General features: G+C 42.8%; 1 protein-coding gene across 4 annotated transcripts in view; it reads left to right on the top strand.

The window, feature by feature from the left end:
* Positions 1-22,549, top strand: part of LOC105467567 (tyrosyl-DNA phosphodiesterase 1) — a 97,575-nt gene extending 75,026 nt beyond the window's left edge. For 3 of the 4 annotated variants that reach the window (XM_011717271.2, XM_011717270.3, XM_011717272.3), the window contains exons 15-16: positions 2,224-2,332; positions 12,957-13,230. In XM_011717271.2, coding sequence (XP_011715573.2) covers positions 2,224-2,332; positions 12,957-13,030 — 183 coding nt within the window. In that variant the 3' untranslated portion in view covers positions 13,031-13,230. Of the gene's footprint in view, positions 1-2,223; positions 2,333-12,956; positions 19,592-20,590 lie in introns of those variants that run through there. The other variant, XM_011717273.2, reaches the window with a different exon arrangement.
* Positions 22,550-24,686: the final 2,137 nt, after the last annotated feature.

The raw sequence follows: 24,686 nt of genomic DNA, 5'->3' as shown, positions 1-24,686 counted from the left end.
AACTTTAGTCCCATTTCTACAGATCACTATTTCTTGAACACCTACTATGCACCAGGACTTTGTGCTAGGTGCTAAAGTTAGAAATGGTAATGTCTCCAGAACCTTGATTATCCCACTTTTACTTTTTTTTTTTTTTTTTTTTTTTTAATCTGAGGTGGAGTTTCACTTTGTCACCCATCCTGGAGTGCAGTGGCGTAATTTTGTCTCACTGCAGCCTCTGCCTTCTGGGTTCAAGCTATTCTCCTGACTCAGCCTCCCAAATAACTGAGATTACAGGCACACACTACCACTCCTGGTTATTATTATTATTATTTTTAATCAGAGATGGGGTTTCACCATGTTGTCCAGGCTGATCTTGAACTCCTGACCTCAAGTGATCTGCCTGCCTCGACCTCCCAAAGTGCTGGGATTACAGGCATGAGCCACCGCATCCAGCCTATCCCACTTTTACAAACACAGAAATTGAAACCTAGGCCAGGTGCAGTGGCTCACACCTGTAATCCCGGCACTTTAAGAGCCTGAGGTGGGTGGATCACTTGAGGCCAGGAGTTCAAGACCAGCCTGAACAACATGGTGAAACCCCATCTCCACTAAAATTACAAAAATCTGCCAGGCATGGTGGCACACGCCTGTAATCCTAGTTACTCAGGAGGCTGAGGCATGAGAACTGCTTGAACCTGGGCGACAGAGGCTGCAGTGAGCCGAGATCACACCACTGCACTCCAGCCTGGGTGACAAAGTGAGACTCTGTCTCCAAAAAAAAAAAAGAAACCTAATAAAAGTGGCCAGCTGTCCCACTGAACATCTGTTTTAGTCCCTGGGGCTTGCCAGGCTCTTTGCCACCTCTGGGCCTTTGCAGATGCTATTCCCTCCACCTGCAACATAATTCTTTCCTCTCCAACCTGACCAAGCTCTACTCATCTTTCAGAGTTTAATAAAGGTGTTGCTTTTTTCAGAGAGTCTTCCACTGATCACCCCCTGCTGCCGAGTCTAAAATAGGCCTGCTAGTCTCTTATGGCACTCTTTTGCTTTTCTTAGCAACACTTAACACAAATAGTAATTTTTATTTTACTTTTATAGATGTATTTGATGTCCCTCCATCAGACTGTATACTCCATGAGGACAAGGATGTTGATGTTTATGTTAACTCTTACACACTCAGTGCCTGGCACCATGCCTGACCCAGAAGAGGGACTCGAGAAATAAAGTGTCAAATGAACGAATGTGCAGACATCAGCCATTTACTCAGCTTAGTAAATGCCAGAGGAAAGGCTAGAACCCAGATTTTCTGAAGCCCAGTCAACACGGACCTCCCCGTGTTCTCTGACACCGCCCATGACCAGCCTCCGCTTGCTAAGTTGCACAGTTACAGGGACTAAGAACCTCAGTCTTTGTTCTTTTTATGGGTTCCTAAGACATCAGCACTGTTGGGTATGTGCGTATTGAGGATCTGAAGGGTGGATATGTGTGTGGATGGGTGGACAGAAGGAATGAGAGACAGACAGACAAGCAGAATGCCAGGATAATCCACAAAGGGGCAGGAGATGGTCAATGTATGGAAGCACAAGGGGGCACGTTGGTCATGTGGTAAGCACCTGCACTGCGGCAGGCCCTGTGTTGGAAGGAAGTGGCAGTGTGAACATCAGCCTAGATATAGAACCTCCACTTCCACCCTGATTAAGATCTAAAATTAATACCCTATTCTAGAGTTCTTGGAATAAACCTTCCATTTTGATAGGTCTTAAAGAATTTTCATTTTTATACTTCTGTCACATTATATTGGAACACTTTCATTATACATGAAAGCAGCTTTTATTTCTTCTTACTCCAGGCAGCCTGTTACTATAGCAATGTTGGAAGTATTTTGAGGTATTTTTATACAGTGAGTTCTACAAACTCTCTGCAAACTGTACATAATGTTTGGTTGAAATGGGCTATCATATCCAAAATTGTCTCTCTTTTTTCTTTGCATCCTTTGTTAAACTTTTGCAAACTTTGCTATAACTTAATTCCTGAAAATTAAAGCTCTTATGTTTAGAAAAAAAAATTTGAGGCAGGGGGGTTGTAAATATATTTGCCTATGAACATGGAAAATAGCTCCGAAATAATCTGAACTTTATTTAGGTACCATAAAGATATTATTGCTTCTTGGGGCCTTCTGGGTGTTTTTTTTTTAGCCCAGAAAATGAGGTGCAATCATAGATTTCCTCTGTGTGTCTGCAGGGTCTAGACAATTTCAAAGTGAAACAGAAGTTCTTCGCTGGCAGCCAGGAGCCAATGGCCACCTTTCCTGTGCCATATGATTTGCCTCCAGAACTGTATGGAAGTAAAGGTGAGACACAGATAAAGGAAAACCATGGGTGGATATGCATAAGAAAAACAAACAGGGCCCAGGAGAAGCCTTTGGTCTCAGTGGGATCCTGGCTCATGGAACCCTCTGGAAGCTCAGGTTTGCAGAGAGACCTGTGCCAACCTGTCTGGGGCTGTGTAGCCACTAGTTAGTCTTAGAATCCCTTTGTACTCCTGTAATTACTATACAGATCCTTCCTGACTTACAGTGGGGCTACATGCTGATAAACCCCTCATAAATTGAAAATCTCGTAAGTCAAAAATGCATTTAATGCACCAAACCTACTGAGCATCATAGCTTAGTCTAGCCTACCTTAAACATGCTCAGACCACTTAAATTAGTCTACATTTGGGCAAAATAATACAAAGACTCTTTTATAATAAATTGTTGACTATCTCATGGAATTTATTGAAGACTGTACCAAAGTACTGTTTCTACTGAATGCATATCACTTTCACACCATCATAAAGGTCAAAAGGTCATTAAGCCTAACTATCAGAAATTAAAACCAAGAAATGTAACAATAATAAACCTATTGTAATATACATTTATGCCAGGCCTGGTGGCCCACACCTGTAATCCCAGCATCTTTGGAGGCCGAGGCAGGAATATTACTTGAGGCCAGGAGCTCGAGGCCACCCTGCCCAACATAGTGAGACCCAGTATGTAAAAAAAAAAAAAAAATTGTTTTAAATAGCCAGATGTGGTGGATCATGCCTGTAGTCCCAGCTACTTGGATGGCTAAGGTTGAAGAATCGCTTGAGCCCAGGAGTTTGAGGCTGCAGTGAGCTATGATTGAGCCACTGCACTCCAGCCTGAGTGACAAGGCAAGACCTCAACTCTAAGGAAAAAAAAAAGTTCTTATAACAATTTCCAAAAAGAAGAAAATAGCAAGGAAAGTGGTATTTTATGTTTTTGCAAGCCTCTTTATGTGCATCTTAAAAGGTGACACCTGAGTTCTCATTGCTGTGCTCTCTTTGAGGCTGTTGTGATATCACATCATATAACCTCTGTATACCTGTGTAAAAATGAAAGTGAAAACAACAAATGATGGCTTAATACTACAATGAAAATAATGTTGACTTCACAGACCCTCCCAACCAGCACGCTCACAAACCCTCAAAAGGGAGGTCCCCAGGGGCCACACTTTGAAAACTGCATGCATTGAATCTTAAGGGCAGTCACCAAGTATCTTTCACAGTAGAAACACAATAGGAATAGCTACAGAAGGTTCAGATGTCCTCAGAAGAAGGCGGGCTGGCATCAGTGTACCCACTTATATCCGGCCTGCATGTATCCCAGCCTCACAGGCTGCTCTGCTGCTTTTATCAGCCCTGAGAATATCTGTCTTTAAGGTGGGTCCACACTTAGCAAACTCAGACAGGATGAGATATATAATCAAGACACACTTAATTTAAAATGGCAAATTACATCACCAAATCAGCATATTCTCCACTGGAAAGGAGAGGCCTACAGGAGTAACCAAATTATAATCTGCAGGTTTCTGAGCCAGTGTTAAATCTGAACAGAGAAAAGATTTTTTTTCAATTGGCAAATTTTAATGACATCACTCATTGATACCCCAAAATCTCCAGTTCTTACCAAGCTTGGCCTTGCCCAGTAGGTTCCTCTGTTCCCTCGACAGTGTTTCACGGGATTTCACGGGATCTCACAACTTCCCCACCCACTAACCATTCTCATCTTTCATGGTGAACCAAGCCTCCTCTGTCAGATGGGCCCTTTCTTAGATTGTGTTGACACATCTAACAAAGTTAATCCTATCTCATGCTGTCCAGTGTGCCCTCCTGCCTCTTGCTGGTAACTTTGTATTTCTCTAATCAATAGTTTGAGACTAAGTTTCAGGAGGCATTCTTTTTCTTCTTTCTAAAGTGTGGAAATTCCCTATAGCCTTTCTGTTGAGTCCTCCTAATTTGTTGTGTATTCATGCATATTTCATTTTCCGTAGCAAGACTATCAGGATTCTTATCAGAATTTAAAGCAGTCTGTCAGCACCTTACCTGCCACCAAAAAAAAAAAAAAAAAAAAAAAAAACCAGGAAAAGCCTGCTTTCAAGTCTGGCCATGTTTATGTGCCAACTCCACAACTTGCTAAATAGACTTGGACATTTAGTTACTTTCTCTAGGTTTTAGTGTCTCTGTCTACACAATAAGGAACTATGAGTACCTACCTTATAATAGGGTTATTGAAAAAGATTAACTGAGATTATCTATAAAGTACTTATCTCAGAGCTAGCAGTCAATGAACATTAGCTGCTTTTATTGTAATTGTTATTAAAATGCAAAGTTCAGTTCCTGGCAACAGTAGATGTTGAATTAGTGCGAATTCCCTCCCCTTTTCTGTGGTGAGCTGGTGATTTTTAAATGTCTAAAGCTTGTGCAAGTCTGTCCCTAAACCTGTCTACCTCTTCTTCCCTCTTTTGGCTTCGTGCTACTTTTGTCTTTTTCTCCCCTTATCTGTTCTTCAGGTTCCTTTTCTTCCTTTTCTTTTTTTTTTTTTTAAACCCAAGTTCTCCTCCTCCCTGTTGGAAGTGGGGACTGACTGATTAGGCTTTATCTGCTGGGGTCTGGCCTTGGGCCCTCCACGTCCCACCTCCAACCCTGCACCCTGACTGGATTCCACCGCCTTCATTTCTTTAGTCTTAATCTTCAAAGGACTCAGAAGGCAAAAATGGAAGCGCTAGAAGAGCCTAACTAGCCGGGCGAGGTGGCGGGCGCCTGTAGTCCCAGCTACTCGGGAGGCTGAGGCAGGAGAATGGCGTAAACCCGGGAGGCGGAGCTTGCAGTGAGCTGAGATCCGGCCACTGCACTCCAGCCTGGGCGACAGAGCGAGACTCCGTCTCAAAAAAAAAAAAAATGTTCCAAGGTCCCTTTCCTTCCAGTAAAGTAAGCATTCCCAGGAACTTAGAAGTTTACAACTAGGTATAGTGTCTTAGACCATGGAATGATACATCTTTTATTTGGCCAGCAAGCAGAATGCTTTCCAGTGTTTAAATGAGTTTTGTTTGTTTCTTCAGCATTTCTTTTGAAAGATACATATAATCTCAGGGTATGCTTAAGCTAAAATAATAATTTTTTTAAAAAAGTAAAGATACATACAAGAGAGACTGGAGCATTTTATTTAATATTGGTACTGTTTTGTCTTCTGCACTGCCTCAGTTGCATGTAGGACAATATTAGTAATTCAGTATCACCAGTTCATATATAGCCAACATTCCTGGGGAGCCGTATGGACTATAGAAAGACATTTACCAAGATTGAAAAAGTGAGTGGTTAAGAACATTTGAAAAGCACTTCATTTTAAAAAGTGATCTTCAAGCCATTGTAACACCTCCAAGATCTTGTCAGTGGTTTTTTTTAAAGACAGAAGACTGTACAGAAAGCTTAGCAAAGGAATATACTGCTGTGAATGAAGTAAAGCTCAATGCAAGAGGCTACCAGGTATCTTGAAACCAAGAAAATGATCAAAGGAAAGCAACAACTAAGACTCAGCTACCAGTATACATTGCTTGGTGCAGTAGTTGCTGTTTATTCATTCTCTCCACAGATCTCTATTGAGAACCTACTGTGTGCCGGGCGCGGTGGCTCATGCCTGTAATCCCAGCACTTTGGGAGGCTGAGGCGGGCGGATCACAAGGTCAGGAGATCGAGACCACGGTGAAACCCCGTCTCTACTAAAAATACAAAAAATTAGCCGGGCGCGGTTGTGGGCGCCTGTAGTCCCAGCTACTCGGGAGGCTGAGGCAGGAGAATGGCGTGAACCCGGGAGGCGGAGCTTGCAGTGAGCCGAGATCGCGCCACTGCACTCCAGCCTGGGCGACAGAGCAAGACTCCGTCTCAAAAAAAAAAAAAAAAGAGAACCTACTGTGTGCAGACACCATCTAGGTACTTGGAATATGTTGGCAAACAAGACAGGCACAAATCCTTACTCTCATCAAACTTACATTCCTCTTCTCCTGAAAAATCATACTTAACCAAACCCATTTTACTAATAGCAGTCATTTTAAAAGAAGCCTCTTTTTTTTTTTTTTTTTTTTTTTTTTTTAAAGATAGTGTCTCGCTCTGTCACCTAGGCTGGAGTGCAGTAGCATGGTCTCAGCTCACTACACCCTCACACTGCTGGGCTTGAGTGATACTCCCACTTCAGCCTCCTGAGTAGCTGGCATTACAGTGCGCACCATCATGCCCAGCTAATTTTTTAAAAATGTTTTGTAGAGATGGGGGTCTCACTATGTTGCCCAGGCTGGTGTTGAACTCCTAGGCTCAAGTAGTCCTCCTGCCTCAGCCTCCCAGAGTGTTAAGATTACAAGTGAGAGCCACCACACCTGGCCCAAAGAAGGCTTTTATAAAGCAAAATCACCACCTTTTAAAATCTAACACAAATTATTTCCATATGTCCCACTTGCTGTGTGACCTTGATTTTGAAAAGGAAGCAAAATAGATCAGTGTGTAATCTTAACCTTTCTTCCAAGGGCATCTGCTTTGCACTCCCTTCTTAGCTTATATTCACTTTGTTATATGCTATTGAGACAGTAAAGGGTGAGAAAGTAATGAGCTAAGGGTGAAATAAAGCCTAAATAAATTGTATGACTCCTTTAAGAAGTAATTGAACATGCAAAGCTTCAGAGGTATTAGTTATAGTCTATTAAGGAGGTTGTTTCGTTTTCATTATTTTAAAAAAATATACATATGAGTTCTTATATAGTATTTTTTCTTTCAAATTTTTGGCATTATTCCAAATTTACAGAACAGTTACAAGAAGAGTACAAAGAATTCCCATATACTCTTTACCCAAGTTCCCCAAATGTCAATATTTTATCACATTTACATCCGCTCTCATATTAACTTTTCTGATCTATTTGAGAGTAGCAAACGGATGTCATTTTATCCCTAAATACTTTCATTGTATATTTCCTAAAAGAAAGGCATTATCTTACATAACTATAGTACAGTGATCAATATCAGCAGTTAACATTGATTCAAAACTATTCACATTTCGTCAGTTTCCTCAATAATATCCTTTATAGCAAAAGAGAAAGTTACTGAGTTATGTCTCTTTAGTCTCCATTAATTTGGAACAGTTCCACAATTTTTTGTTTCATGACATCAACACATTGCATAGCATGGACCAGTTATTTTATAAACTCTGAGGAACATTCTACTTTGGGTTTTCCACTCACCGTTTCTTTATAATTAGACCTAGGTTATGCACTTTTACCAAGAATACCAAAGAAGTAATGTGTTCTTTCTGGTGCATCATATCAGGAGACACATCCTATTGATCTGTCTAATTACTGGTGATGTTAACTTTGATTGATTGGTTAAATTGGTGTTTACCAGGGTGTACATAATTGTTAACAAGTATAATTTCAAAACTTTAAAAATTTAAGTGACTGAAACTAAATTAATAAACTGTAAATGTAGTTGTTTAATAGAAGAGGTCCTTTTTTTTTTTTTTTTTTTTTTTTTTTGAGACGGAGTCTCGCTTTGTCGCCCAGGCTGGAGTGCAGTGGCACCATCTCGGCTCACTGCAAGCTCCGCCTCTTGGGTTCACGCCATTCTCCTGCCTCAGCCTCCGAGTAGCTGGGACTACAGGCATGCACCACCACGCCCGGCTTTTTGTATTTTTTTTTTTTTAGAGAGACAGGGTTTCACCATGTTAGCCAGAATGGTCTCGATCTCCTGACCTCGTGATCTGCCCTCCTCGGCCTCCCAAAGTGCTGGGATTACAGGCGTGAGCCACCGCGCCCAGCTGAAGAGGTCCTTAAAAGCTGTTTGGCACATGAGGTATGCATAATGTAGATTTAGCACATACATAATATACATAATCCTCCAAAAGGTTTTAAAACCATCGGTTCCTAAATGGTCTAACCATTCTCCCACTGCCTTATTAATTTTAAATAGTCCCCTACATTCAGATAGTGGCAGAATAAACTTCAGTCTAAATCTGTTAGAATTATTGCTAGAGTCCAGAATCATAAAGTATTTTTCTAAGGGAAACAAAGTTGATTGGATTATCCTTTCCAAATAAAATGCACAAAAGGTATATTGCTTTAAATTATTGGTATGGCCGGGTGTGGTGCTCACACCTGTAATCCCAGCACTTTGGGAGGCCGAGGTGGGCAGATCACTTGAGGTCGGGAATTCAAGACCAGCCTGGCCAACATGGTGAAACCCTGTCTCTACTAAAAATACAGAATTTAGCTGGGCGTGGTAGCACATGCCTGTAATCCCAGCTACTTGGGTGGCTGAGACAGGAGAATCACTTGAACCTGGGAGGTGGAGGTTGCGGTGAGCTGAGATCCTGCCACTGCACTTCAGTCTGGGTGATAGAGTGAGACTCTGTCTCAAAAAAAAAAAAAAGAAAAAGAAAAAATTGTTGATATGTTTCATTTTTAAGGACCTGTTTTTGAAAGGTCTTCAGAAATGAAGTTTTTTTTTTTTTTTTAAATTAAGAACCCAAAACATTTTTTAGAATGATTTTGGCCATCTCCTTTAGTAAAATCTATTTTTGTTTCATAGCGCAAACAGAAGGCTAAAAGTAAACTACGAGTTCAGCTTTTAAAATTACTTTGTAATCAGGAAGCTTAAGGAAATCTAGGATTGAAATTGATTCTTTTGAAATAAATAAGTACTGAGTTTCAGCAAGTTGAATTTATCCTCACACCAGTTAGATGGTTCTGTTCTGCTGTATATAGTCACAGATTAATATGTGCAGTTCACAGAGAAAGGTGTTAATGGGTTTCAGATAACATTGATACCGCAATTACAAATAATTGCATTTCTACTAACTTGATAAATCAGTGCAAAACACTTTAGAGCTTTCTTTGGCATTTCTAGCTGGCATGTCTCGTACATTCCTGGATTTCAGTGTAGGCCAATGTAAAATGGCATTGGATCTTTCAGGATAATTGGTTCATCTCTGGCATTCCACCCCGCCTCCACACCCTACTTTACTTATTCCTGGTATAAGAATTAAAAGTGACTGCTCAGGCAAAGACAGTGACAGTGGCTTCTGGAGGTCATACATCAAGTTTTGCGTAGAGATGACAGTGGAAAATGTATGTGTGAGTGTTCAGGCCTGCGGGTGAGAGCAGAGTCGTAAGTCTGGCCATTTCTTAGGGGGTTGGAGAAAAGACCTTATTACCTGGCTAAACAGGATTTTGTACTTCACTTGGATTTATCTGATTATTCAAAAAAAAAGAAACTGTTAAGACCTACATAGTACATAGGGTGACAGTCCTTATACTCTGTGAATTGAGGGAGGTGAGTAATCGCAATAGCAGCTAGCATTCATTAAGTACTTTTGTGTACCAGGAACTCATACGAGCACTTGGCATGAGTTAATTCATTGTATCCTCACAACCCCATGAGGCAAGTACGATGGTACAATCCCCAGTTTCTAGATGAGGAATCTAGGGCACTCAGAGTAACTTGGTCAAGGCCCCATTGGCAGTCTGGTTCCAGTGCCCACACCCCCTTTCCTGTTACATGGTACTGCCTCCCTGTGGAGGGCTAAGTTCTAGAGTTAACAAAGAGGCGGTAGAGGCACACAGTATGACCACAGGGAGAGATGGGACAGAGACTCTGTATATAAAGAGATCAAAACCGCATGGGCTGTCATTTTCATCCTTCCAACCATGGCCTTAATGTAGGCCTCCTCTTTCTCACCCAGCCTTGCTTGCTTGTTCACCTTCCCAGTTCTGGTCTCCTCCCACTGGAAGCCATCCTCTACGGTGCTACCATGCACATCTGGTCATGACCCTCCCCTCTTTTAAATTCTTCCACTAAAGTCCAGAAAAAAGCCAGCTTCCCATCCCCTGTAGCCTTGAATCCCAAACTCTGACTGCATCAAGATCATCTTTAGAATTTGATAAAAATGCCTATTGCCAGGCCACAACCCAGACCTACTGAAACAAGATCTCTGTGCATGTGTCCCTTGGAAATGTTCTCTAACAGGGTGCCCAGCGTTTCTCATGTCAGCCAGGTTAGGGGACTGCTACACAGACATGGAAAAGGTCAGAACTCCACATCTGTGGCATGCCTGCTTGTCTGTTTTCCCCACTGGACTAGAAGCCCTGTGAGGTCTCATGCGTGGCTTATTCCCCTCTATCCATAGCACCTAGCAAATCTCTAGCACCTAGCCAGCATGCAACAAATGTTTTGAATATGTGCATGAATTATTACAAGGCAAGTTGTCCTCTCATGGGACAATTTAGGAGGATTGCTTAAAGCAGGTTTTCTTCTCAACCAGTGAGTATTAATGCTGATTTCCAGGAGTGATGAGTTAAAAGAACCACAACCACCTTCTTTTCTCCTCCTATGATTATTTTTCTAGCTTTGCCTCCAGGTAGTGATGCGCTTTTCAGCCAGCTGTAGACATTCTACTCATTTAAACAGCAGAGTTTAGTTTTTGTATTGGAAAGGCTAAAAACTCAAAAAGCAGAGCTACAGGGAATTTGCCAACAGAGTGGTTACCAGGTCCTTGCTTGGTCATTTATGACCTAATTTTGAGGGAGAGGAGTAAATGCAACAGTGATCTTTAAGTTACTGGCTGAGTGGTAAATGCTTGCATCAAAAATCCTGCATTGCTGAACAGTATGTCTAATAGCACTCATATCTCATATAGCAAGAATCAGGTGTCGTTGGCTTTGGGAATGAAGCAGAGCTGATGTTACCCAACAGAATAGCATACAGGAAAAGATGGGTAATAACAGAAGTCCAAGCACAGATGGAGTTTCCAGTGGAAGAGAGCAAGGGCTTATTGAGGCCAATGAGTGCAATGGGGAGTCAGAGCTGTCAGCCCTGCCAGAGTCTCAGCTTCTTAGGAAACAAACATGCAACACAGACCCAGGTGTATGGCTCTCTAACAAGCTTGTTTAGTTAACAAAGAAGTGTCTGATTTCATGCTTTCAAACCATCCCAAAGCCAGAGACGGACAGTGTTCTGATGATTTGCTGCCATCTTTGGTATTTTTTCCCACCTATCCTGCTGGGTGCTGCTGTTCGTATGATGGCTCTGAACAAACAGTGAGGCTGCAAGAAGACAGCAGCAGATACCATTGTTTGCCAGACCTTCCTGTGACCTACCATCTGCCTCTGTTCAAGAGAAAGGGAAAGGTTGCCCCAGAGGCGAGTTTGCAGTTGGGAGACACTACTTTAACTTGGTGGTCCAGGCCAGACCCGCCAAGAGGCAGTTTACAATACGCATTCCAGCCCCTTGAAGTTTCTCTGTAACACTTACCGAGACAATAATATGGGGAGTTATTTTTAATCCTTGTGATGTATTTACGATCTACCCATATTATAGTTCTTTTGAAATGGTTTGACTCTAGCAGTGGCAATGTGTGGTAAAAGTGATTTGTTGAAATGTTTTCAATTTCTGAAACATCAGTTAAAATGAAGAAAAGTTCACACTTATTGAGCACCTATAACAGGAGCTTTCACAGATGTTCTCATTTGTGCTCCACAGTAATCCCTGGCAGTTGCTAACGTAATTAATTCCCATTCCATAGAGGAGGAACTTGATGCCATAACTCATAGGCCTTCCCTAGGATATTAAGAGGGACAGAGGTAGACTTGACATGGTCCTCAGTGTTCTTTCCATTGTACCATACCCAGGCGTGTTGCTTTCTTCAGCTTTGGTCTACAGTTATTTATACAGAGACCTTCATGTTTCCTAAATTATTAACCCTTAACAATAGAACAAAAACATTTTACAGATGTGACTCTGGGCCTCTTGGTTACATTTGACCAGCTGAGAGCTGCACCCGTGGCTGTACCAACCACTACTGTTGCTTTCTTCTGCTTCCTAAAAGAAGAAAGGAATTGCTGCCCTTTGTTAGGCCTTTTCTGTCTGCCAGATACAATGTCTATGTGGATTTTTCTCAGTCCTCGTGACAGCTCCACAACATAGGTACAGATAAGGAACCTGGGGTTCAGGTTAAAGTGATTTGTCAATGTGACACAGCTAGTAAGTGGCAGCACCAGGATTCGCCCCTGTGTCTCTGACTGCCTCCCTGTATTAGTCTGTCCTCACACTGCTAATAAAGACATACTGGAGACTGGGTAATTTATAAAGGAAAGAGGTTTAATTGACTCATCGTTCCACATGGCTGTGGAGTCCTCACAATCATGGTGGAAGGCGAAGGGGAAGCAAGACACGTCTTACAAGGTGGCAGGCAAGAGAGAGCTTGTGTAGGGGAATTCCCCTTTATAAAACTGTCAGATCTTGTGAGACGTATTCACTATCATGAAAATAGCATGAGAAAGACCCACCCCCATGATTCAGTTACCTCCACCAAGTCCCTCCCGCAACACGTGGGAATTATGAGAGCTGCAATTCAAGATGAGATTTGGATGGGGACACAGCCAAACCTTTTCATTCCCCATGTTCACTCACCCTAGTGTCCTGATAGGAACCTTTGCTAAAAGCTGTTGTCTGAAGGGGGAAAATCTTCTGGGCTTGGTTCAGAAAATATTCTACCACAGTTTAGAGAGTCAAGCACATAAGTGCTTTTATGCCATCAGGTGAGTGCATTTTCTATGATCCTATTCAAATAAATATTACATAATGTGTTTTTCCCCCAGATCGGCCGTGGATATGGAACATTCCTTATGTCAAAGCACCGGATACGCATGGGAACATGTGGGTGCCCTCCTGAGAATCTTGAGGCACTGTGAAATTTAAGTGTAAGACATTGAGCCACAAACATGGAATCTCTTCTTTGTACTGGATGTTCACTTCCCTTAAAGTCTTACTTGTACCCCACAAAATCTGCAAAGGTCACTCTGATGAATGGATGTTGGTTATACTTTTAATGGACATTAACATTCTCAATAAAAAAAAGTATTATTTTCTTAATCCACTTTTATATGTTTTGGAAAGAAAACTAGTGAACTTCTCTATGCCAAAAATATGTACTGGTTGAGTATCCCCTGTCTGAAATGCTTGGGACCAGAAGTGTTTCAGATTTTGGATTTTTTTGAATTTTGGAATATTTGCAAATGCATAATGAGATATCTTGGGGATGGGACCCAAATCCAAACACAGAATTCATTTATGTTTCATATACACCTTATAGACAATAACCTAAAGGTGGTTTTATATATTTTAAGTAATTTTATGCATGAAACAAAGTTTTGACAGCCTTTTGACCATGATTCATCACATGAGGTCAGGCATGGAAATTTTCACTTGGAGCATCATGTCAGCACTCAGAAAGTTTTGGATCTTGGAGCATTTCAGATTTTCAGATTAGGGATGCTCAGCCTGTATAGATATAAAATTATCCTCACAGTGACTTAGAATCTCTTGGTGCTGTCAGCTGTTGGGAACTGAAGATTGACTTTGTGCTTCCACCCTCCATCCAGAAAGGCACCCTTCATTCCACCAGAACTTTACCCAGGAAGAACGTGATCATTTCCTTTTTCACCCATGCCCTCTCTCAGCTTTCTGAGTACGTCTTGTGGGGTCGCTGGAGGTGATCCTAGGGGATGCCGGTAGGATCTGTCTCAGAGACTGATGTGCCGTTTCAGTCCCCTGCAGCTAAGAATTGTATTGACTGTCCTCACAGCAGCTTTTCATAGCTTTCAGCTTCAGCTTTACGAGGCTTCTCTCTCCCTGGCACCCTGCTGGCTGCCTCACTGCTTAGTCCCACCAAACCCAAACACCTGCCCAGGGTAAATGAGTGTCTCTTCTATCCCCAGAAATTTCCATAGAGAACAGCTCATAGAAACATCCAAAAGCACACAAGTATTTTGGGAAAAATCCTAAAAGGTGACTTAATTTGGTGCCTTAAATTCACCAGTGAGGAAGCTAAGGCCTAGAAGGTTAAGGGTGTCCCCAGGGCCACACAGCCAGCTGGGCTCAGAGCTTCAGTGTCTTTGTGCTTTGTGTGCATTGCGTTCTCCCTAGAGTGCTTTAGACCTTGTTTGTTTTCTTCTGCATGAGGCTGATTTCCAGTTTGTCATCAACCTCTTTATCTTATAATTTAAAAGGATAGAGTTGAATGTTAGTCTTGAAAGATTTGCTAAAGTAGTCTTTCAAATGTTCATCAGAGGCCTAGGATTTTCCAAAAGTACCTTAGGAACCTTGTAGGCTGCAGTGGGGGTGTGGCGATAAAGGAGGAGGCAGGGAGACAGGGCTGCAGGGCCTCCCACCTTCCCACAGACAAGCTCTGCTTTATCTGTTTTACATACTGGGATTCTGTAAAGGATATTATCTGGGGTTTTGCATGTGTTTGTCTGTGTTCAGCTTTTTAAAAATAAACTTGAAAAGCTACTGAATTAATTTAACCAGTTTATTTTGCAGGTAAGAAAACTAAGCCTTAAACCTTTTGTGACCCTCCCCTCTATGTATGAAAACATTCCAACTCAACATCAGATGAGCCCAACAGCCATAAAAGGAAACAGGGAGAGCCCGGGGCTGGTAGTGAAAGCCGACATCATGGTGGGGCTGGCACGGCAGTTTAATCCGAGCGTCCAAAGGACTGTGGCAAAGAATGTGCGATTCTCACCATGCACTGGTCCCACCCAGGTTGGGGCAGGGGCAGCATAGGCTTCTGGGTAGTGCCGGGCAAGCCTCGCAGTCAGCAGGGCATCCTCATCACAGCTGCAGTCAGTTGGCCTGCTCTGGAGCAGGACCCAGCTAATCAAGACGATGGTGGCAGATTGACAGCTAGACAATGACTGTGTGGGGTCACATGGGTACATTGCTTATCTGATCCACATAACAGCACAAGGAGGCGGATTGGCAAAGTGGGTCAGAGCTCAGAGCTGGAGTCAGGTGGCCAGGGTTTGAATCTCAGCTCTGCCACTTACTGGCTGTGCAGACTAGACCAAGTTATGTAACTTCTCTGTGCCATGGTCCCCCCACCTACAAAATGAAAGAGGTGGTAATAATACCCTTTGTAGAGGGTTGATGTGTCTGGTGACTTAGTACCTATAAAGTGTTAAGCCACACCCGCACAGCATGAAAATAGTACAAGTGCTTGCTGCTGTCACTGTTACAGGTAGGTCATTAGGATTGTCTATATTTTCCAGAAGGAAATTCAAAAGGTAAAATGCTTGTCCAAGGTCATGCTTCTAGAAAATGTGCTTTAGCAGCACCTGAACTCAGGTCAGACAGCACCCAAAGCCTCTTCTGCTAACTGCTGGACTGTACGACCAGAGCTCCTGGGCAGTGTGGTAGGCTATATGTAAGGAGATGGACTGTTTTTTCCCCCAATCTATTGTGGATAACATTTTTAGAATATAAAGTCAGGTGCTTGGATTGTCTCAACACTGTCAATTGCTATGGAAGTTTCTGAATGCTTGCTTTGACTTTCTGAACTCCGCACCAGCCGGCCTTGCTGAGTCTCCATTTCCAGATGGGCCCTCCCAGGCCTAGAGGAGTACTACTCCAAGTCTGGCAGTAGTACTCACACTTGGAATAGTATTCCTCTAGGCCCTGGGGGGGCCCACCTGGAGAGAGAAGTTCTGCAGAATGGGCTGAAGAGATAACATTGGAGTCACATTAGGGAAAGTCATGGTCAAGGAATTTACACTTGGTAGGTGTCCAGGCCCAACCCCTGACACCAGTGCTGTGCCCCTTGCCAAGCTGAGGGGCCTAGGGAACGGCAGGGCTGAGCCAGGCCACTGGGGGTAGGGTCACTACCCTGTGCTTTCTGGCACAGCTGATGGCACACATGGGAAGTCAAGTAACTCCCCAAGAAAAATCAAAAACACGTGGGAACACAGGAAACAAGCAGTTCTACTCAGAGGTCTTTTCTTTCTTCTTTTTTTTCTTTTTTTTAGGAGGGGGTGGGAGGGGTGAGGACTGACCACAGCATGCCTAATGTTTTTGAGGAAACTGTGCTTCTATCCTTCTCCCATTGAGGTTTAACAGTTACTTCTCCCTAACTGAGGAGACCCTCACCTCTGCTCTGTTGGCATGAAGCTGCATGCCCCTGATTTGGAAGGCTGTATTTTTCCACCTAACAGTAACAGCTTATGTTTCCTGAGTTCTTCCAGTGTTTCAGTGCCTGTGCCTGAGTGCTTTACACTTAATCCTCCCATCAACCTCCTGAAGAATATACCATTATTAGCCCTATTTTCCTTCTTTCCTTTTTTCTTTTCTTTTCTTTTTTGGATAGAGTCTTGCTCTGTCACCCAGGCTAGAGTGCAGTGGCACAATCTCAGCTCACTGCAAACTCCACCCCCCGGGTTCAAATGATTCTCCCAAGTAGCTGGGACTACAGGCACCTGCCACCACGCCCAGCTAATTTTTCTATTTTTAGTAGAGACAGGCTTTTGCCATGTTGCCCAGGCTGGTCTTGAACTCCTGAGCTCAAGCCATCTGCCTGGCTAGGCCTCCCAAAGTGCTGGGATTACAAGCATAAGCCACCATGCCCAGCCTTATTAGACCTATTTTACAGATGAGGAAACTGAGGTTCAAGGGAGTTAAATAACTTAAAGCCCCCAGTAAGCAATGGAACCAAGACTCTGCTGTCTCGAAAGTGCACACCTTCCTGTATCGCACTACACACAAGTTGAGCTTGGTTTTCCTGGATTCTTTAGTAGAAGTTATAGAGTTATCCCTAATATAAATTACGTGATTTCCAGTGTGAATATGGTACTAACTCCATATTATGCCTAGGTCAGATCATCTTACAAAATCTTTGACAAATTTTCCAAGTTTAGTAGCCTACTTATTTCAAGCAAATCCAGGACAAAAGAGTACCATAAACTGTACAATTTCTTATTGTGTTTTTATCAACTAGTAAGTTAGGTGGCCATTGCTTATATAATAGGATTCACACATCCAAAAAATGAGAGATCAAAGGTGGTCTGTGGCCACATGCTCCTGGGAATGTCAGCAATGACATGACCAAAGCCTCCCTGGAGGCTGGTGATCAACTCTGAGCCTGGTCTGTGTCCACTAGTCCTTGAGCATTAACATTGGCCAGCCAGCACTGAGCACTTTGTGCCAGGAGCTCTTCTATGTGTTTTGTGTTTATTTAATTTTCATAACCTTATCAAGGATGTACCGTCATTATCCCCATTTACAGATAGAAAAATTACAGTTATTTTTGAAAAGTCACATAGCTGGCAAGTGGTGGAGCTGGAATTTGAACCCAGGCATTTTAGCTCCAGAGTCATCCTATACTGCTCTGAGGATCCAGGCAGCAGATGTTCCCAAGGTCCAGCCAAGGGGCAGGTGATATGGTTTGGCTGTGTCCCCACCCAAATCTCATCTTGAATTGTACCTCCCATAATACCCACATGTCATGGGAGGGACCTGGTGGGAGGTAACTGAATCATGGGGGCGGGTTTTTCCCATGCTCTTCTTGTAATAGTGAGTAAGTCTCATGAGAACTAATGGTTTTATAAATGGGAGTCTTCCTGCACGTATTCTCTTGCCTGCCACCATGTTAAGATGTGCCTTTGCTTCTCCACCATCTGCCATGATTGTGAGGCCTCCCCAGCCACGTGGAACTGTGAGTCCATTAAACCTCTTTTTCTTTATAAATTACCCAGTCTCGGGTATTTTTTCATAGCAGTATGAAAATGGACTAATACACTTGGCATACGTGATATGTAACTATATATACAAGACTGGGTACGCCTTCATCCACTGTAACAGCAAATCATGGTTGACGTGACAGAACCAACTAGCAGCACATAAAGTCACCCACTAAATGTCGCATCAATATGCAGGACTGAGCCACTGAATTATTAAAGCCAGACCTGCAAGTAGAGTGGGCTCCTTTCAGGTAAGAGCATCAAGGGCTGAAGGCTTTGCACTGTTAAGTATGATCTATTAAATTTTCTGAAACCCACCGTTTTTGTTGACTCGCTAGGTCTAAAGCACAGCGCTGGAGGAATGAGACCAGTGTCAGAAGAGAAGGCAGCATGGGAGATACCAGAGATGGGGAGGGCAAGAGGCAGCCCACAGTAGCAGGTGGTAGGTGGTGTGCAGACACAGGGCAGAGCCTGCAAGTCTTGGTGCAACTCCTGTCCCATATTTCACAGAGTTCCAATCAAGTCTTTTAAAGCAGAATTCAACTGATGTGTATAAATTATATTTTATTCACAGTAGGCCTAGAAGAAGCTCCGCAGTCTGACCAACTTTATGGTTCATGTATCTAAGGCACGTTTCAGTGTCTCCTGTTCCCTTTGTAGCAAGGTTTTCAAAGAGCCCCTTGCATTTTTTTTTTTTTTTTAAGAGATGGAATCTTGCTCTATCACCCAGGCTGGAGTGCTATGGCACGATCATCACTCACTGTGGCCTCAAGCAGTCCTCCCGCCTCAGCCTCCCCAATAGCTGGGATTACAGGTGCAAGCCACCACATGGCATCCACTGCTTTTATTAAGAACTGGAAGGCATCTGGATCAGTCTCCTTTTTCAATACACACAAAGAGAAGCTTAGAAAGGAAAGGCAAAGGGGAAATTGCATCCATGGGGCATTTATTATGGGTAACTTAAATCATAATTTATGATCATAGGTAATTGTATATATAGCTTCACACAATGGGGCAGGTGATACTATCTTCATTTTATTATATAGAGGGAAAAATAAGGTTCAGGGTTACACAGCTGGTTAATGAACAAGATCTGTGCCCCATCTGAGGTGCTAAGTCTGTCCTAGCTAAGCCAATGCCATCCCTTTCTGGACTTGAGGACGTAGATGATGCTACTGAATATGCCCTGGATGGCTATTTGCTCATAGGTTCTTTAGAAATTAACATGACAACTGAATGCTGATTTTGTTCTCATATAATTGACATTACTAACATTTAAAAGCCTCAAATGTTTGCTATTCAATATTTTATGAATATTTTTATGAAAGAATACATTAGGTTTCTTTTATGGTTACGAGAAGCCAGGTTAATTAGATTTGTACAACGAACAAAAGTCTGGCCAGTGTGCTGGAGCCAGGGAATCCCTAATGTAACAGACTGTCTCCAACTTTCAGCTCTGCTTTCCAGAATATGGGCATCATTCTCAAGCAAGCTCTCCACACGTGGAGGCCAAGATTCCCCCATGGCGCTAGAATCCCATCTTTCTTCCAGCTCCACAGCCCCAGCAAAAGTCCCTGGACACATGGGATTGGCCATCTTGAGTCACAAGTCCGTTCCTGATCCAATTACTCCAGATCCTGGGGCTGCCCCTGATGGGGAGGGAGGGAGCAGATAGGAAGTTCTCCAAAGGGAGGCGGAAAATGCCCGATGTCTCCTCCAGGGTGAGAAGCATTTCTAGCTGACTTATTAATATTGCACCACAGAAACCTTATGCCTCTTAAATAATTTGTGTAAACTTGTAGAATTTATTGAAAAGCAAAAGGAAACCAAGTAGAGAACTATTTTTTAAAGTTTCTTGAAAAAGCCGCATAAATTAGTGAACCCTTGTGTCCTGCAACGGTGATTTTTTAAACTATAGGTCACCACCCTTTAGTGAATCCTAAAATCAATTTAAGGGTCATGACCAGCACTTTCTGTTTTTTGAGTCAGGGTCAGCACTGTCGCCCAGGCTGGAGAGGGCGAAATCAATTTAAAGAGTCATGACCAGCACTTTTTTTTTTTTCTTGAGACAGGGTCAGCACTGTCCCCCAGGCTGGAGTGCAATGGTGCAATCATAACTCACTGCAGCCTTGACCTTCCAAGCTCAAGCAATTCTCCTGCCTCAGCCTCCCGAGTAGCTGGGACTACAGGCACACACCACCACACCCAGCTAATTTTGTTTTTTTTTTTTTTTTTTTTTTTTTAAGTAGTGACAAGGTTTTGCCATATTGCCCAGGCTGGTCTGGGACTCCTGGAGTAAGCCACTGTGCTCACTCCATGACCAGCAGTTTTTTTTTTTTTTTTTTTTTTTTTTTTGAGACGGAGTCTCAGGCTGTTGCCCAGGCTGGAGTGCAGTGGCGCGATCTCGGCTCACTGCAAGCTCCGCCTCCCGGGTTCCCGCCATTCTCCTGCCTCAGCCTCCTGAGTAGCTGGGACTACAGGCGCCCGCCACCGCGCCCGGCTAATTTTTTGTATTTTTAGTAGAGACGGGGTTTCACTGTGGTCTCGATCTCCTGACCTTGTGATCCGCCCGCCTCGGCCTCCCAAAGTGCTGGGATTACAGGCTTGAGCCACCGCGCCCGGCCGCCGACCAGCACTTTTTAATGAAAATATCTGTGTGTAGCACACAATAGACTGATTTTTGCTTCAATGTACATATCTATGTGTGTGTTCCTTTCCAGGTTCCCTCATTCATCCACCCTGAATGAAGACAGATACTCACCCGGTCATGGCCTGAGATCCAACCAAAGCCTGAGAGGTGACTCAGCCACCAGATACTCAGGTGACTTAGCCACAAGACACTCAGGGTTCATTAGAATTGTCTAGTCCCAGCTCTGCTTCCTCCAAGCTGTGAGACCTCGAGGCACTGCAGTAACGCCTCTGAGTCTTCCTGTTCTCATTTGAAGGACAGGACTAATACCTGTCCTTCCTGCCTCATGGGGTTGTTACAAGGATCAAATGAAGTGGTGCTCTTGACCAGTGGCAAGAACTTCAGAAATGTGGGTTGTAATGATTTGTATTTGTTAGCAGTAAATAAAAGTGCTTGGAACCAACTGGCAGCCTCTGGGGCAATTAAGTGTAGAAAATAAAACCCATGCCTTTTGGAAACTAGCATTCTTCCACATATATTGCTTCCAGACTACTAAATGGAAGTTGTTTCTGGAAGATTGATAGATTTAAAAATTTTGGCCTTGGAGCCCCTTTTTGCATCCCACAGAAAGGGGCTCCGCTCACAAGGAAGTCTTCACCCCTAGACTGAGCCTCCCAGCAGCACACCCTGAACAACTCTGCAGAGCTAACCAGTGCACTTCCTGTCCTGCAAGTACCGTTACTGATACCTGCTGCCTCCCAGAAAGAAGTGGCAGCATCTGATTGGTGGGGTTGGGGGAATTAGGGAATGCATGTTAATGTGAACCCCAAGAGTGAGTTGATAGCTGGTGAAGAGGGAGAAGGTAGAGGTGAGGGCCTTTAGGTTGGCCGGCTGGGCTGGCCTCGCAGTCAGTAAAGCCGCTCATGCAGAGCCACTCATCTCCTGCTGGGAACCGCTGACCTTTTGGTTCAGATGCCTGATGTAAACTCACCGATATGGGAGGGGAGGATCTGAATGGGTAGGAGGAAGCACGGAAAGTTACTAGGACAGATAGATTCTAAGGCTTATCTGAAAGGAAGGAAGGAGTTGTTATGTGCTACCTGGGAGGTCCAAGGGAGAAGGGCCTGGGCAGTGTGCACCACTGGTGAGGGTGTGAAAAATGGGCTGGTGACTGGCCACCGAATGGCTTGGGGAGAAGTGGCCGGAGAGAGGGTCACCTGTGTGGTGGGAAGGGTCAGACAAGTGTTTTTACATGTTATGAGAATGTCTACGTTTGACACAAGAAACTCCTAAGTTTGCAAAGAAAGGATACACAGCCACCTTCCTTCGATATCAGAAACAACATGCTGGGGATTAAAAATAATTACTTGGCCAAGAACCTTACCATTTACCAGAATGCATCCATGCAGTAAATATTTGGATGTCTATTACGTGCCTGGCATGTCCCACTTCACCCACAGGACGAAGTCCATTTTATAAATGAAGAAACTGAAGCTCAAAAGTATGTGAATCTGTCTGAGGTTTCAGTCTTCTTAAAGATGAGAGCAAACTTCTGCTTCTTGTTCTCCTCTAATACCATAGCACACTCAAGAAATGAGCATCTTTAGTTGTGCTTGGATTGGCCGAATCTGCCTTTAGGTAGAGGAGCAGACTTAATGGCTTTAATGAGCCACTTAACTACTTTCTAGAGACAACCTGGAGATGCTTTTGAAGAGCCCAGTCTGAGACCTGGTTCCATTTTTCCATTCCTTCTGTGTCCCTGCCCCCAACCCCCACCCCCAGAACACATTTGGCAGTGAAGGGGCTCCAATTCCTGTTCTTGGGAGTGGCACCCACTTGTGCTCAAAGTAGACTTAAGTGGCTTGAAAGTTAAGTGCAAGGGTCGGGAGAAGGACTTGACTGCATGAGGGAACTTTTAGAGGTTATAGAAATGTTTCTACCGTAATTGTGGCATTGGTAACATTTAATAAAACTTGAATTGTATACTAAATTGGTAATTTTTATTGGATGTAAATTATAGTTCAATAAAGCTGATTTTTCAAACACTCAATGTAAGTCCTGACATGTGCATTTGTGGTATGTAAATTCTACATCAGAAAGGAAAAAACTAAACAGTTGTTGAATTCCAGTTAATGATACACATGCTGAAGTATTTAGGGGCAAGTATATGGATGTCAGCAGTTTACTCTGAAATGCATAAGATGTAAGATATATTAATGGACAAGTAGATACATGATCAAGCAAGTATAGAAAAATTTAATTGTCCAATCTCAGTGGTCAATTTGCAAGCTGCCATTGTAAAATTCTTTGATATGTTTGAAAATGTCATTATACAATGTTGGGGGAAACCAGGTGACTTCAGGTTTTTCGCAGAGCCAAAGAGTTCCGATTGGACCAACTCTTTAGCAAATAAAAACTGTAAGCTCTGGAAAAAAACCTTCTTTAAAAACCAACTTCTTAAGATACTGAAATAGACCAAAAGCAGGCAGATACTGGAGAGGAGTCAGTAACTGGAGGACGAGCACCGGACTGTGTGAGTTTCCTGTTTTTTACCACCCTTAGCCTGAGACCAGGTGTCCATGCACCTTGCAGGACAGGTAAGCCTCCAGTGTACAATCTACAGTCTCGCTGGCTTGAGGAACCAGAGTAGAGTTCAGAGCACCACAGCCTCTCAAGAGTAAAGGGGGAAATAACAGAAAGGCAAGCTAAAGGGGGGATTCCTAAATTCTGTATATAAACTGCCCAAATCTCTAGCTGACCACTGAACTGTGCATGCAGGACTAAGGCTAAAATAACTGAACTAAAAGTTGAACTACTTCCCACTGCAGGGGAGACAGTTTTATCGCTGAGTTCAACCAAGTTAACTGCATGTTTTAAAATAATAATTCTTTTCAGAGGAATATAAGAGAATCCCGAGTTTCTACAGTACAACATAAATTATACACTAAATACAATGTCTAGGATACAATCCAAAGTTACTCACTATCTGAATAAAAAAATTTTGCCTCATTCTCAAGAGAAGAGACAAAGGAGATCAACCCCAAGAAGTTCTAGTCAAAGCTATTAAAGCAACTATTAAAACTCTGCAAGACTATAAAAAAAAAAAAGTTCAAATAGTAATGGCCGAAAAAACTCCCAAATTTGGTGACAGACATAAATTTACAGATTCAAGAAGTTCAGTGAATAATAAGCAGGATTAATACAAAGAAAACCCCATCTAGATGCATCATAGTCTACTGAAGACCAAACTTAAAGAGAAAACATTGAAATCAGCAACAGGAAACTAGGGAGTAATGATTTAAATGACTGCTGACCTCTCTTTAGAAACATTGGAGGCCAGAAGACAGTGCAACATCATCTTTAACACACCGAAAGGAAAAAAACAAAAAGTCACCCCAGAGATCTATATCTAGCAAAAATATATTTCAAGAATGAATTTAAAAAAAAAAACTAATATTTTCAGATAAAAGGAAACTAAGAGAATTTGCAGATCTAAATTACAAGAAATGCTAGAGGAAGTTCTTCAGGCTAACAGGAGATTTTACCAGAGGGAAACTCAAATCTTTAAGAAGGAATAAAAGCCACTGAAAATAGTAAACATCCGAGTAAATACAAAGGATGTCTTCTTTCTTTCTCTTTAAACTTTGTATTACTGTTTAAAGTAAACAACAGGCAGGCATGGTGGCTCACACCTGTAATCCTAGCGCTTGGGGAGGCCAAGGCAGGTGTATCACGAGAACAAGAGATCGAGACCATCCTGGGCAACATGGTGAAACCCCGTCTCTACTAAAAATAAAATTAGCTGGGCATGGTGGCATGTGCCTGTAGTCCCAGCTACTCGGGAGACTGAGGCAGGAGAATAGCTTGAGCCCAGGAGGTGGAGGTTGCAGTGAGCCAAGATTGCGCTACTGCACTCCAGCCTGGCAACAGAGTGAGACTCCATATCAAAAAAAAGTAAGTAAATAAAAATTGGTGGGATTTTAGCATATGTAGATAATTTGAATGACAATCATGGCATAATAGATGCAGAGAAGGGAAAAGGAAAGGACCCTTTACAGTAAGCTATCTGTATTTTATCCAAAGTGATACAATGTTAGTTAGCTCTTAGCTATGAAACGTTCATCCCTAGAGCAACCACTTAATGTAAAGATAGAGCTAGAAAGCCAATAGATAAAAATGTCTGCTCT

The sequence above is a fragment of the Macaca nemestrina genome, chromosome 7 (genome assembly GCF_043159975.1).
Source record: "Macaca nemestrina isolate mMacNem1 chromosome 7, mMacNem.hap1, whole genome shotgun sequence".
Lineage (NCBI taxonomy): Eukaryota > Metazoa > Chordata > Mammalia > Primates > Cercopithecidae > Macaca > Macaca nemestrina.
The sequence above is the reverse complement of the archived record's forward strand: the minus strand, read 5'-3'. Positions and strand labels throughout refer to the sequence as shown.